Genomic DNA, 15,923 nt, shown 5'->3' on the forward strand with positions numbered 1-15,923 from the left:
TAGGCCAGGCACGGTGGCTCATACCTGTAATCCCAGCACTTGGGGAGGCAGAGGCAGGCAGATCTCTTGAGCCCAGGAGTTTGAGACTGGCCTGGCCAACATAGTGAAACCCCATCACTACACCTACAAAAATTGGCCAGGTATGGCAGCACGCGCCTGTGGTCCCAGCTACTCGGGAAGCTGAGGTGGAGTATTGTTTGAGCCCAGGAAGGCTGAAGCTGCAGTGAGCCATGATTGTCTGACTGCACTGGCTACGCAGGGAGACCTTGTCCCCCCACAAGAAAAAAGAAAAGAAAAGAAAAGAAGGTAAGGAAAGAAAAGAAGGTAAGGAAAGAGAAGAGAAGAGAAGAAAAGAAGGAAAAAAAGAAAAAAGAAAAGAAAAGAAAAGAAAAGAAAAGAAAAGAAAAGAAAAGAAAAGAAAAAAGAGCAGCCCCAAATACCAATCTGACTTAAAGAGAGTAAATGCTCATGTCAGGTAATACGCGGCATGTCTTTATGAGGAACTCAGAGATTGACATTCTGATCCCAACCACTTTTGAGTACATCAATGAACTTGTACATTGGTGGAAAGGAGCTACCTTTTTTGTAGTAGCAGAATTTATGATGATGATGACGTCGATGCCAATGCTGCCATTCTGGAAACTGCTTTGTTGTGTTGAATAAAAAATTAATAACTCTAAAACTTTTATCTCCAAATTAATGTTGAAAAATACAATGAGCTAAAAAATGCTATAAACCACTGGAATTTGAAATACAATTGTTTTCAATTTCTGTTGCTGGGAATTAAATGTTGGATTTTAATGATGATGATTCAGGCCCTCACATGTAGGATATTTTTAAGTGGAAAGAGACCAAAAAACTTCAGCGTAATTACAAGTGATTGGAAATTGGTCAAGTCTCTCCTTAGAGTACAGTTTCTGGCCTGGTGTGGCAGCTTCTGGGGTTAGTTATTGGTACTCCCTTGGAAGAAAGCAAAGAGGAGAAGAAAAGAAACTGAAAGAATAAACTCCTCGAGTGTTTTACACTCCTTCTCTCTCTCAAAGCGGTAGGGAACCACAGCACGCTGAGCAGAGCCTTCTTCTATAGAAGCAGAGGCTGCAGTCTCTCTGCAGCACCAACAGGACCACAGACTGCCTGCAACTGCAGATTAACCTCCATATTAAAGAGTCACACAGAGACTAATACTAACAGCAACAATTACTAACATTTACTGAAGGCTGTGTATCAGGAACTTGTCTCAATTCTTGCCCTTAACAACTCTATGGCTTAAGTGTCTAATATTATTTTCCCCATTTACAAATGAGGGAAGTGGGACTCCAAGTGGTTGCTCCTCCGTGTTATGCAGCTAATTCACAGTGGAGCCAGAAGTCAGACTCCGGCATTGCAACTCTAGAGCTCCTCCTCCTAACTGCTGCACGTGAGCCTCTGTCTCCACTTACACCACCCAGACAAGGTGCATCATCTCTCCAAGACTACAAATACAAATAAATTAAAGATCATATAAAACTGAACCAAAAACCATCAAGAGATTTTAAAAATTACATTCCATTTTCCCTTTCCAACCTGGTTTGGATTAAATATAATAATGCACATAAGCCTTTAGCCAAGTGCCTGGCACAAACATAGTAAATGTTAGCTAGTAGTAGTAGTGTAACTGCTCATAATTACTATTATAGGATTCACATTCTTCCATAAATCCAGGTCTAACCAATTGACCAAAACTCTCCAATAAGTATCTCAAATTTCATCACACTCATTCTATGATGTCCACTCCTCCCTTCTTTGAAGGTCAATGTTTTGACATTGTTTATTTGGAGTGGCCTATTTCTGCAATTCACATAATTGCCCAGTAAAAGAATAAAGTTAATTCTTTTTTTCCCTCAAGACTGTCAACACAGCATTTGTTCTGTTTAATGTTACTTCAGATTACTAAGAGACATAAAAATCCCCAAACATAAACATCATTAAACAAAAACCTATTCAAGTGGAATACAAAACACACTGAAGAGTCATCATTAATTCCTTAAAGTTTTTCTTTGGTTGTTTTGTTTTGTGTTTCTGTTTTTCTTTTTTAAACAACTCCACCCAAAACTCAAAAGCACAGTCAAATACAGATGAAAACAATCAACCTCTCTCCAATTTGAGCTACAAAAATAGATGCCTTGGGCATCAATGCTCTGGGTTTATATGGATCAAGTACTTGCTGGTTTAAAAGTGGAATCAACTTGGTCATTTTAACTTTGTTTATATTGCTTCCTAAAATATTGGGTTTGAATTGAATTAGAAATATAATTCAACTCTGTGAGTAGCATCAATCTGAAAGGACAGAAGCACTTATATGTCATTTAAAAAATGCACTTATATGTAGTTTAAAAATTTGTGTCACATCCTTGAGCATGTGACAGAAGTTTCAATCAAAGTGACTTTGCAGTCTTAGCAGACATGGCTCATGATGCCCCAGGACTGTCTGCTTATCTCTACATTCTCCAACCTCCAAACCCAGCTTTCAGCATAGAATCCCAGAACCAGAGGCTGGGAAAGTCAGACAGGACAAGAAAAAGGCCCAAGTTGTTCAAACAAACCGTAAGATGGTTATACCCTCTACATATGAAACTCTTAAAAGAAATAAAAGAGCAATGAAAAGAAAAGAACAGGGATGTGTTAAGAATAGCTTAAGTCTGCATCCTGGCTCCCCCTTAAGTAGCTGTGCAACTCTGGGCAAGTCATTAAACTTTCTGGGCCTAAATTCCCATAATATTTACCTCAAGGTGCTGCTTCTAGGATTAAAATGAGGTAACTTCTAGGAAACTTCCTGGACTAAATCTCTTATTTAAAACCAAAGCCCCAGTCAGTGAGCCTAAGGACTAAACTTTGACCTCAATACATATTTTGTTCTGTCCCTGCTAGGCAAGCCTGCTGGAGACACTCTGTTTTGTGCCGCAGAATTATAAGTCACATGTGAGGTGTTGATAGTCAGGAGATGTGCTGATCAAAGGCTTCCATTAAATAAGAGTATGCTGCATTGCCTCTCTCAGTCTGTGTATTTTCATGAACTGTTATAACAAGGGACACAGCAAAGAGAGCAAGCTAAATTATAAATTGCTAAAGCAATGAGCTCAAAATCATGAAAAACACTCAGAATTTAAATGTTCCTATGCATATAAATGCATGCCTAAATATTAACATAAGACTAAGGTGAGGTCATAAAACTGAAAAATTTGTTACAAAAATCATTTCTCATTTTGCTCAAAAATTTAGATGTCTTTGCATTTTAAACAGAAAATCATCTGCCTACATTTTTCCCTCTACCTAAGTGGGAAATAACATAGCAGATTCCATGATTATCACTTTACAATGTCTCGAAATAAATGTGCCCACCTCCCTTCAAAGCTAAACAGAGCAACTCCATATATTACCCATCCTTGCTCTTGCAAGATCTCTTTACACTTTGCCTCATGCTTGTTGTATCAAATCCTACATCATCAATCACCTTGCAAATCTAAAACCAGCAGCTCTCCCCGAGTGTACTCATAGGTCCAGTGAGAGAAAGCCAACATCAGCTCCTCCAGAGTGTTGGTGGGGGTGATTTCATCACCATTGTTGTTGTTATACTTCCGGAACTCCCCTGTCATATACTTCTCAATGGTCAACCACTGATTGGCTGAATGGCAGTAGATTAAGAAAACTTCCAGGAACCTGTCAGGGAAAAAGAGGCCATTGATCCCCGACAATACAGCAAAAGTGGGACTTACCTTACTGAACAGTCATCAGCAGGAAAGATTACCTAACCCTGGTATGATGCAGCCTCAATGCACATGCCCTTGCCCTTTCTATGGAAGGGATAGGATGCAAATATTGTTAATTTTTCTTGCCATGCTTACCCACCTCCCTTCGCTTTGAGGCAACTTTCCAACTCTTTCATGAGTACCAGACCCAACTTTTCTTGCTGTGCTCTATAAAGTTCCTTATAAATCAAAGAATGAAGCTTTACTCTAAGTCCAGCACCAAATTATGATCTCTGTCTCAATAAATGAATCCAAGTGTATGAAAACACTCAAGTGAAAGTAACAAGAGTTTATTCTTACAAAATTCTTACTTTCTATAAGATATTGGGGGAAGAGACCATGCTTACAATAAGAATAATTTTTCTGCCATAATGCCCCTGCACATTAATAATAACACCCAAGATCTGTCTGTTTCCCATAACTGAAATCTTAGTTATAGCCTCTGAATCTCTTTTTTCCACTCATGTTTAAGTCCAATGATTAACACCAAGGTATCTCTGGGGTCTCTAATTCTCCTTTTGCCAGTCTCTGAAATTATGGAAGGAAGAATCCAAAAATAAGATCATGGGGAATTTCCCCATGGATAAGATTTCTCATGAGTAATGGGCTGAGATGAGATAGATAGAAATTCCTACTTAAAATAAAGGGCCAAGATGCCCAGATTTTCTTACCTTGGTGTATAGGGAATGGTTTGTGGTTTCACTTGGTTGAAGATATAGATCAATTTTTGAGCAGCTCTTTGTTGTTGAATTTCCTACAAAATAGGGAGCATTGATAAAAATATTGGTTTACTGTTGTACAGCTATGATCATAAAATTAAGATAGGCTACCTGAATGTGATTTTTAGCCTTATTCAACTCCCACCACTGCCTGCCCCAAAAGCAAAAGTCCTACAAAACAATACTACCTCTAAAAAATAATAGGCTCCCCTTTGGGTTGAAGATAATGGCCTCAGATAAGGATGTAACCAGATCTCTTTTCTTTGACCTGTCCCTCTGGGCTATGGGTCTCCGAGTTTCAGACTTACCCTGAGGCAAAGATGAAGCACAGTGCTCTCCTGGAAGATTTTATGCCATGTCCGCACAACCTCAGGAAGAAAGGACTTGACAATGAAAACCTGTCCCGGCTTGAGAATGTCATCCTCAGACCAAGTGCTGACAACTCTCATAGCTTTACGGAGGCCCCCATCCATCTCTTCTCGGGACAACACCTGTATCATTGCAGCTCTCCCATGCTGAGACCAAGAGGACATGCTTTTATCAAGGTTTAAAGGGGAACTCTCCTCCAACCTGTAGACAGTTATTTCTTCCCCTGCTGCAAAGAGAAGTGAAGGCAAGGAATTCAGTAAGATCGCCATGTCTGTGACATGGATAGTATCCTAAATATCAATGCAGAATCAGTTCAGTTATCCAAACGACCAGAGGAGGATGGGACTAGCAGGGAACAGAACAGAATAAGGACATGGATCTGGCCATGTTTCTATGTTATTTATTGTCTAGTAGATGTGGGGAAGGGGAGAAGGGACAAGTATCAGAGGATACAAAAGAATTAAGCTGTTAAACTGTACAAAAGCAAAGTAGTAAGGATATGCTTCTTCTGTTAAAGATAAATCCTTCTAAAGAGACGGTTTAACCTGATGGTGTTGCTCATTATCATCCCCCTAAGGGCCTAATTAGACATTCTTTTCTAATTGTTCTTCTCATGACCTATTAATACAGGTTGCATATCCTTTATCCAAAATGCTTAGGACCAGAAGTGTTTCAAATTTCAGGTTTTTTCAGATTTTTGGAATATGTATGTATATATAATGACATATCTTGGGGATGGGGCCCAAGCCCAAACACAAAATTCATTTGTTTCACATACACCTTATACATATAGCCTCATAGTAATGGTATACAGTATTTTTAATAATCTTGTGCACGAAACAAAGTTTTGAAAGTGTCTTGACTCTGACCTGTCACAGGAGGTCAGGTGTGGGAGTTTTCCACTTGTGGCATCACATTAGCACTCAAAAAGTTTCAGACTTTGGAGCATTTTAGATTTCAGATGCATTTCAGCTTGAATTTAATACAAGCTCAACTTGTATTAAAAAATTCTGTATATCTGCTTATGTGTACTCTATGTAGATCTGTGCTTTATATCATTTAAAAAAAAACTTATTTTTTTTCTGGGGGTGATAATACTCCATTGAAAATGCATGGTTTAACTCAGCTGGAGTCAAATAGTATCAACGTCATATCCCAGAGCCTCTCCTTCCTTCCTTTGTGTCTTTGGACAAGTTACTTAAAACCTCAATTTCCCCATCAGAAAAATGGGGATGAAAATACTGTTTTCATTGGGCTGTTGTAAAGGTTAAATAGGCTAATATGGCCAAAGTGAATTACAACCTCAGATACAAACTCAATCCCACTTAAAGGATTTTAGACACAAAATACTACTTAACTGCTACATAGCTTCCACTTTTAGGCTGTTGAAGAGGGAAAAATTCCTATTGAACCGAAACGCTACCAAGTCGGTGTTTAATGTTCCTTAACAGAGCAACATACTCTATACACAACTTCTGTCCAGTTTCAGCTGGTGTTTCATTTCCCCCTTACACCTTTGCTTCATTTTTTTTTTTTTTTTAATGAACACAGTACTGGTTTACCAAGAAAGGAATCCAATCCCTCACTCCTGCATCTAATTCCTCACCAATAAACACATCTAGGTAATGCTCAGTAACAACTTTTCAAACCTCTCAAATATTTATTCTTGGTGCCCAGATAAATGCCACTGAAGATCTCTTTGAAGTTCTAAATCCTTAGAGGCTTTAGAGCAGAGCTATTGATTTGCAAAGCCAGCCATGGGGCCAAATGGAAGGGGAAGGCATCTGCATTAACAGTCAGAAGCCAGGCCGAGTGTGGTGGCTCACGCCTGTAATCCCAGCACTTTGGGAGGCTGGGCCAGGTGGATCACCTGAGGTTAGGAGTTTGAGACCAGCCTGACTAACATGGTGAAACCCCGTCTCTACTAAAAATACAAAAATTAGCTGGGCATGGTGGTGCATGCCTGTAATCCCAGCTGCATGGGAGGCTGAGGCAGGAGAATCACTCGAACCCAGGAGGCAGAGGTTGCAGTGAGCCGAGATCCCACCATTGCACTCCAGCCTGGGCAACGAGAGCGAAACTCCATCTCAAAAAAAATATTAAAATAAAAATAAATAAATAAATACAAACAATCAAAAGTCAACCCGGTCTGTGCCCCTGTGAACAGTGTGAGAAGAATCAAGCTCAAGGACACTTTGGGGACCCTTGCTATATTGTCAACTTGCTCATGCCTTATCCTGCCAGACAGAGAAATTTTGGTAGGCTTCGCCAGTGTGAGCTTGTTTTTCTTTACTACTCTAGACTTTTAAAATGACATTTGCAGTTTGAGGTAAGAGCAATTAGTGTACACAAAACAAAATAAACAAAAAACAATACACAAAACATTTCTCTTCAGATGCCTGTTGGCTTTCACCATATTGACATTTATCGCTTTCTCCTGTGCTTATTATAAATGGTTGGTTTGTTCTTTTCTTTCCTACTTACTTCCAGTCTTGAGTCAGTGAATGCCAGGTGCAATATTATTGCTTTCTTCCCAACTGCTGCTCATTATAGGTCTTATTCCCATAGTATTAGATTTTGTCCCTGAATGCTGGCCATGACAGTTAACAAGAGTTTCCATTTTAGGAAATGAATCTCACTAAACTACAACCATAGACAAAACGAAATGTTCAACTAAAATAATGCAATGTGGTTTCTCCTGTGATTCACTCAGATTTTATGCCTCTGTCCTGGCATAACCTCAAGAAGGTAGAAATGCTACTCACCAAACAGTTGGATTGGTGTAAATGGTATGGTCTGAGAAAGCCTCATTAAATTATTCCTTTCAGTGGCTGCAAACAAAAACAGATTTTCTATTTTAAGTATGCATCAATGGGCCGAATTTACAGAAAGCCTCTCCACATCAATATATTCATATAATGCTATTTAATTTCAAAGACCTCTTATTTCTGCCATTATCAAAAATATAATCTATAATATAGTCTAAAAAATAAACTATGCCTTAAACAGGAAAGAAATCCCAATTTTAGAGGCATTTAATGTGAGATTATGTCACATGGTCTGAGGTAGGACTGTCACCTCCACTCTCCTGAATACCAAATCACATACTAATCCATACATATGTGGAACTTTCTTTTAAATGGCATTTTAATCTGTGAACTTTGGTTTTCCTTTCCAAAGCAAATCCAAAGCACAGTGGACTGTGGGGACACCTATTGTTCACTTTGCACAGTTCATCTTCTTTTTCCAGAGAGAGCTGAAGACCGATTTTAATTAGAAGCGAGTGATCTGCATTTTCCTGTTAAGAGCTATAGCCTAACAGATCAGAGTCAACATGAGTTACAGTATTCCTCACTAGAGACTTTCTTAAGTTGACGGCTGGAGTCAAAATAATAGATTACTGCGGAGCTGAAAGACTCAGTTGTAAGAGCCCGGATTGAGGAGTCTGGAATCTACTGCAACTCCATTCACTACAAAGGAGAATTCAGGATAAGGCAATCTATTACTAGACCCTGAACAAACAACCTCATGTAATTATAACAGTAATTATCACACCAATAAGTTCTTACTCATGTATTGAGCTTTAGATTTGTAAAAGGCTTACCCATGTATTATCTCGTCCAACGCTGAGAGCAATGACTCCCAAGAAACCACCCAATGGCACCAGTCCAGTTGGTTTTTATATTGCTTTGCATTTCAAAGTGTTTTCCTCTTAATTCTCAACTAGCCCTTTGGCAGACTGTTCCTCAGGAAGGGCAAGTACAATTATTCCCACTTTGAAAGAAAGACAACTGAAGCACTGGGAAGTGATGTTACTTAAAAGAGTCAAGACCCTTGACATCTTTGTTTAATAACATCTTTGTTGAACTCACTCCGTGGGGCTGGCATTCATTCAGTGATCTTACTCACTGAGGCCCCACTGAGGGTACAAAACCCTCCCTCAAGGAACTACTTTCAGGTCTGCCTTTTCCCCAGTCCAAAACATTGAGATCTCTGGTTTGGGGCTGGCTTTGAGCTTGCAAAGAATTTTTAGATCTCAAGGTCATCTTTCTACTTCGCAGTCTGGGACTTGAGAATGCAAATATTTTGCAAAAATCCAAATTCTCTTAAATTCTGAAAACTTGTTTTCCCAAGTCAATGGCAAAGTTAGACATTGGAATGTTCTTCCCATCAAAGCAAACAATAACTTTTCAAGTTGGGAGCCATGTCAGTAACACGGAATTTGTCAATGTTTCTGTTTACAAAAGCAGAAGCACAGATGTTTAGCTCAGCTGACATGTCTATGTGCACATGCATCCTACCTGAATAATGATGGTGAGGCTCTTGAGGGCTTTTTAAGGAGGCTGAGATCTCTGAAATTAGAGAGAAGATTGGCATTTTAATTATGTGGCTGGAGATAAATACATGCTTATGAATATACTGCCTTCAAAGTTATTATTGAACAGGTTAATCAGAATGGCTTCTCAGTATTAGAAAAAGCTTGCCTAATATCTTTTAACCACATTATTGCGCATGGTATCCTGACAGCTTCCAATCATCAATGTAATATCTCCAAACATATTTATATAGGGAATTGAAGAAAGACAGGTAATATTAGCCTCAAAGATGTATTTCCTCTGAACCAATTACACCTCTGGGCTGCAGAAGGCACTCAGCTGCCCATCATACTTCACGACATCCCAGAAGCATGATTCTCTGAGCTCCCTACCAAGATGCAGTACCCGTAGAAAGACAGTATTAATACCAAGTTATTAACAGACTACTTCACTGACCTAAAATAACAACAAAATGCTGAAAACACATTAAGAGCTATATACTGGAAACAAAGAAGAGGGTGGATAATATAGCACCAAGAGATTTGTTTGGTTACACAAGGACTATGTGTTGGGAACACCTCTTCCAAGTTTAACTCATTCTCTTCTGTCTGCTTCAGTCCTAAATTACAAGGCTCTAGAGAAATCCCCTGCAACAGTTTTGCTATTTCATAAAATCAAAATTAAAGTGGAGAACTTTGGTCTCATGATGGCAACTGCTTTATACCTAGGAGAGTAAGCAGCATAATGAGCCCAATTTTGCACATCTCTCTGGGTTTTTGTTGCTGCATAAGGAAAGGAATGAAAATCACTTCCTTTGGGGAGTGTTGGCAAAAAGTAAGATCAGCAGAAAAGATGGCTCCTTTCTGAAGTCATCACTAAAAACAAAAAGTATTCCACTCCCACTATGGATCATATTAGGCGTGAGAGATATGGGTAAGATGTGGTTCCCACCTTACAGAAAAGCAAATGTATTAGGACAGAGAGACAGGTAACTATAATCACAACACAGTTAAAGTAACAGACGTAATAAAGGTATATACAGAGGTTTATGGAACACATTAATTCCACCTGGAAGGTAGGGCCTTCATAAACAGTGTGAAATGCTTAAAGTGTATGGGCATCTGAGTCTGATAAAACTGAGTTTCAGTCTTGGCTTCACTACTTAAGGAGTTGTGAGACTATATTCATATTTACTCATTATACATTTATTGAGTACCTACTATGTGCCAGGCACTGGTCTATGCTCAAGAGGAAGAGCGGTAATCAAAACAGATAAAGTTTCTAGTTACATTCTAGTAAAAGGAAATAGAAAATAAATATATAGTACATATAGTATAGTATAGTGTGTGTGTGTGTGTGTGTGTGTACGCATCAACTTAAGAGTTAGAAAGCATTGGGAATAGGAAAGTTCCTGTTTTATATAGGATGGTTAGGCAAAGTCTCTCTCATAAGGTGAAATTTGAGCACAGAGTTGAAGGAAGAGAGGGGCAGCAATATGAATAAATGAAGAGTATTCCGGTGATAGGTAACAGCAAGTGCCAATGTCCTGGGGCAGGTCCATGCTTGTCATGTTTAAGGAGGAGGGTGTAGCCACAGTGAAATGCACTGAGAGAAATGAGGTTGGGGGGTGGCTGGAGAGCAGAACAGGGTGTTGTAGACTCTGTTTGGACTTTGCTTTTGCAAAGTGAGGAGGAATGCCATTTAAGCAAGAGTGACTCAGTTCAACTTTCAGTTTAAAAGGATTATTCTGGCTGTTTCTGGAAAAAGACTACTAGAGAGCAATAGTTTGGAGGCCATACTATAATCCAAGGAAGAGATTATGATTGCTTAAAAACGGTGTTATGTGGAAGTAGCAAAACATGATCAGAGTCTTGATATATTTTGAAAGATTTACTGATAGATGGGATGTAGGGATATGAAAAAATGGAGGACAAGTATTGTAAGACTTTAGCCTCAGGAACTGGGAGGACAGAGTTGCCATTTCCTGAGATGAGAGAGGACAGTGTTGGAACATTTTGTTTGAGACACCTTTTAGACCTCCACAGGGAGGTGTTACTATGTGGTCAGTCATATTCTGCAAGGCAGAAATAGTGAATGAAAGAGATCATGCTTATGAGCCTGGAAATTTGAATTGAGATCAAGCTTTCAAGAGCATTGAAGAAAAACTCAAGGGGTTTGCAGTCTGTCTTTGGGTAACAGGAAGTCATTGAAGGCTTCTACCTGAGTGACGATTTAGCATTCATAAAGATAATTCTGATAGAAACACAGGAAAGTTTAAAAGGAGACAACCCAATCAGAATGCTAAGACAAACTCAAGGGCAAATGAAAGTATACACTTTTGTTTTGGAAAATAAATAATGGTGGTTTTAAGGTAGGAGCAGTAGGGTAGACCAAACAGATCGCTTTGAAGATGTGGGGGTGAGGAATGGCTGGGGAGGGACGGAGTTAGAAGGCAAGGTTAATAGCTAAGAGCAATGGGGTGGGAAGGAGATTGTAAATGACTAAGATTTCCAGCTTGTATGAAGGAACAAGAGGCTCTCAGAAAGACCAAAAGTAAGTCGACAAAGAAGTAGAACAGCCAAAGAAGAAGAGTCTTAAGGAAACATAGAAAAGAGAGGGTGCCATGAAGGAAAAATGGTCAATATCAAATGCCACGAGTTCAGTGAGAACTGAGAAGAGTCAAGCAAGTTGGTAGTCATAGTGGAGTTTCAGGAAAGTGATGGGGCACACTCCATGGGCTGAAGATCAAATGTTAATTGCTCTTTCAATTAATCTGGAGGTGAAGGGTTAGAGTGGCAGCTTGAAAGCTAGGTAAATCAAGAAAAAGACTATTTGTTTCTTTTGTATAGAAAACAACCTAAATTTATTAGTAGGCTGAGGAGAAGGAATCAACTGCAAAGCAGGTGAGGGAATACTGGAAACCCAAGAAAGTGTGATGGAACAAGAATACAGAAGATGAAGGTGCCTTTACATCAAGGAGTCAAGAATATGGAAAGGAGTCTGTAAATTGTAGTCAAGTTTGAGAGTAACTATAGTGGCTTTACCAGGGAGCTATCTCACATGACCTAGTACTATTTAGCCATGTGGGGCCCCAGATCCTACTAAAACCCTATAGGAAAAGGCACCCATGTAACAATCTTATAAATGGCTCTGAATGAGTAATGTGTGAAAAAACAAAAGGACAGTAAGAGTTGGTGAGCAAAATGAGCTCAGTGGTTATACTCTCATTCACACAGAAAATGGGGAAATGACAGTCAGAAACACATCATTCAAAAAGTTTTAAACCAGATATCAATCCCAATTTGTCTGAAGAAAGATATTCAAATTTCTACTCTTCTACTAAACTTTCTACATTGCATGGTGGACAGAAATCATAAACAAAGTTTCAAGAATGACAAAAATATCAGCAGGACAGTGAACCCCAGCATTAAAAAGATGAAAAAATAAAAAATAAAATGTTTAAATAGAAAAACTTACTGTCAACTCCATTTGAACTTTTCAGCCTGTTTGGAAAAAAAAATGAAGTTGTTTAGATAATGCTGCCTTAAATCTTACAATTACCAAAAAAAAAGAAGGAAACAGCACATGAAACAGTAACAACACAGTGCATATTTTATATACATGTAAAATACATATACAGTCAAGCACTGCATAATGATATTTTGGTCAATGACAGACAGCATATATTACAATGGTCCCATAGATTATAATGGAGCTGAAAAATTCCCAACACCTAGTGACATCTTAGCCATCGTAATGTCACAGTGCAATGCATTACTTATGTGTTTGTGATTATGCTGGTGTAAATAAGCCTGCTGTGCTGCCAGTCACATAAAAATAAGTACATGCAACTGTGTATAGCACATAATACCTGATGATCATGATGGATGACTATGTTACTGGTTTATGTATTTATTGTATTATGCTCTTTTTCATTCTTTTAGCATGTACTCCTTCTACTTGTGTTTTTTTTAAGTTAAATGTAAACACCCTTTGGCAGGTCCTTCAGGAGGTATCCAGAAAAGGTATTGTTATCATAGAAGGTGATAGCTCCATGCATGTTATTGCCCCTGAAGACCTGCCAGTGGGACAAGATGAGGAGGCAGGAGACAGTGACATTGATGATCCTAATCCTGTGTAGCTCTAGGCTAATGTGTGTATTTGTGTCTTCATATTTTTAAAAAGTTTAAGAAGTAAAAATAAATACATAAATAATTTAAAAACAGAAAATGGCTTCTAGAAGAAGGATATAAAAAAAGATATTTTTGTACAGCCGTACAATGTATTCGTGTTTTAAGCTAAATGTTATTGTAAAAGAGTCAAAAAGATTTTTAAATTTTTTGAAGTTATAAAGTTACAGTAAAGCTAAGGTTAATTATTTAAAAAAGAAAAAAATTGTATAAATTTAGCATAGCCTACGTGTACGCATAAAGTCTCCAGTCATGTAATGTCCGAGGCCTTCACATTCTTTCACCACTCATTCACTCTGACACCCAGAGCAAGCTTCCAGTCCTGCAAGCTCCATTCATTGTAAGCGTCCTATACAGGTGTACCATTTTCTATCTTCTATACTGTATTTTTACTGTACCCTTTTTGTGTTTAGATACACAAATATCATAGTTTACAGTAGTCAGTACGGTAACATACTGTACAGGTTTGTAGCCTCGGAACAATAAGCTAGACCATATAGCCTAGGTGTGTAGTAGGCTAGACCATCTAGGTTTGTGTAAATGCACTCTATGATGTTTGTACAAGGATGAAATCACCTAATGACACATTTCTCAGGATGTATACTGTCGTTAATTGATGCATGACTGTATATATATTTGAAAGAGAAATATTAGTTACATCTAATCCTTATTGTATCAGTAAAGAAGTACGTTTTCAGTGCTGCAAGTGTTTTTATAGAAAAATGAGCACCAGATCTGTATGTAAGTCATTTACTGTGTACACCCTAAGCTAATTGAAAAGCAGTTGTTTTTTAATTAGCTTTGTGATCACACAATATATATAAGATGTAACTGTGTTCGTATTCTTCTGGATCAATTAAACTAAAAGGTTCCTGAACTATGCAAAGCAGATGCCTACAAATGAGTCTGTAAATGTCTCTGGACAAGCCTACAAATCAGTTTCATTAGCCCACGTGGCCCCTAAATGTTCACAGGCTGAAATTAGTTCTCTTTAAATTGTTACTTGCCCTGCTCAAATGCACAAGTGGCCACAGGCGAGTCTGAATAAATACATTCAAATAATATCTTCAGTATTTAAGGTCCTTAAGAAAGAAAGTACAATTATGATTATTGTTCAATTTCATGCTGCAATAACCCACTACTCTGCATGAGCACAAACTACTGAATCTTTGGGAGAAGAAAGTCATGTGTCCTTTAAGTCTGGAGGCAGGCTTGCACAGGGTCCATGATGGGAGGCCTAGAGAAAGACCATCTCTAAACAGAGCTGACTGCAAACTGAAAGTCACCTTCTACCTGCTGGGTATCAACTGGCACTTCCATAGAGTAGATGGTTTTGAATTCTACCTGTATGAATAGTTAATTTGATGATGCAACTAGGAAAATCCAGAAAATACTACAAATAAAATAGGATAATGTTTGCTTGGTTGGTTTACAACTTTCATTTCTCTAAATATATACTAATAAAATTCCAGGAAGATACTCAAGTCTACAACCATGTGAGTTCTCTATATTCTTTCTCCCTCCATCCCGACTTCCTCTCCCTCTCTGTCTCAATCTTTCTCAAAGTTATTGCTTTGGTGATTAGGATGTTACTGAGAAACCAAAAACAAAAAAGATATGCCTTATAAACTAAAAGGAAAAAATAATTACTTTAAAAATTAAAGAATAAACGTGATCAGGTGTTCAGTCTAAGTCTGTTTCTTTAAGCAAGACATATTTATTTCTACTCTTTTATGCAAATTCACAATCTTATCTATCCAAAAAGATATGATAATCATTATTCCATGCGTGTTTTGACACTGAAAAGGCATATGTTTAATTTGTTATAGGAGTATGTGTTTCATTATATTCTTAAAAGGCACTCAGGTGAGATCTTGTTGCCAGAAACAGGAAAACTTGGAGAAGAAATCATTTTCATTCTGCTAACAAAAGAACAATATTGTCATTTGACACACACTTCTTTTTTCTCCCTTTCTGACTAAATTAAACCTTTGTTTCTAACCAAGTTAAAAAAAAAAATAGAAGCCAAAGACTCTGAAAGATAAACATTTAGAAATACTCACAGAGAGTTCCTATTGAGGTTGATACTCCTGGAATTCCACAAAGAGTTTTTGCTGAGATCCTAAGCAGAAGGGAAAGGTCATTACGTGTGTGCCCAACATAATCCCACCCTAAGTTTTTAGGAATGACCTGCCAAACACGCTCCTTGGAGAATCTTTCTTTTTTCTTCATCTACCTGAATATTCTTCTTTTAAAAAACATACTAAACCCAAGCTAAGGAGATGCATAATGAACTCAGTGTGTTGATGGACTTTAACAGAATGAAATTAGCTTTAAGGAGATATCAAACAGAAAATGTAATATATGAAATTTTTTACAGACCAAACATAGAAAATCAGGACTAAACATACACAGTTAATGAGGATTGAACATACACAATCAGCTAATGACATGGAGAAAAAGGATAGTACAAGTTGACAGACAACACGGATCGTCACATTGTGACGTCTTATGAAAAGATTCTCATCTCAGGTCATGATGATT

General features: G+C 38.1%; 1 protein-coding gene across 1 annotated transcript in view; it reads right to left on the reverse strand.

Moving 5' to 3' along the window:
* TRPM6 (transient receptor potential cation channel subfamily M member 6) overlaps positions 1 to 15,923 on the reverse strand; it is a 160,860-nt gene that overhangs the window by 11,003 nt on the left and 133,934 nt on the right. The window contains exons 30-36 of the mRNA XM_023213293.2: positions 15,443 to 15,501; positions 12,667 to 12,692; positions 9,175 to 9,225; positions 7,639 to 7,704; positions 4,813 to 5,099; positions 4,457 to 4,539; positions 3,491 to 3,696 (exon numbers count right to left, since the gene is read on the reverse strand). Coding sequence (XP_023069061.1) covers positions 3,491 to 3,696; positions 4,457 to 4,539; positions 4,813 to 5,099; positions 7,639 to 7,704; positions 9,175 to 9,225; positions 12,667 to 12,692; positions 15,443 to 15,501 — 778 coding nt within the window. The remainder of the gene's footprint in view (positions 1 to 3,490; positions 3,697 to 4,456; positions 4,540 to 4,812; positions 5,100 to 7,638; positions 7,705 to 9,174; positions 9,226 to 12,666; positions 12,693 to 15,442; positions 15,502 to 15,923) is intronic.

This window comes from Piliocolobus tephrosceles, chromosome 14, assembly GCF_002776525.5.
Source record: "Piliocolobus tephrosceles isolate RC106 chromosome 14, ASM277652v3, whole genome shotgun sequence".
NCBI lineage: Eukaryota > Metazoa > Chordata > Mammalia > Primates > Cercopithecidae > Piliocolobus > Piliocolobus tephrosceles.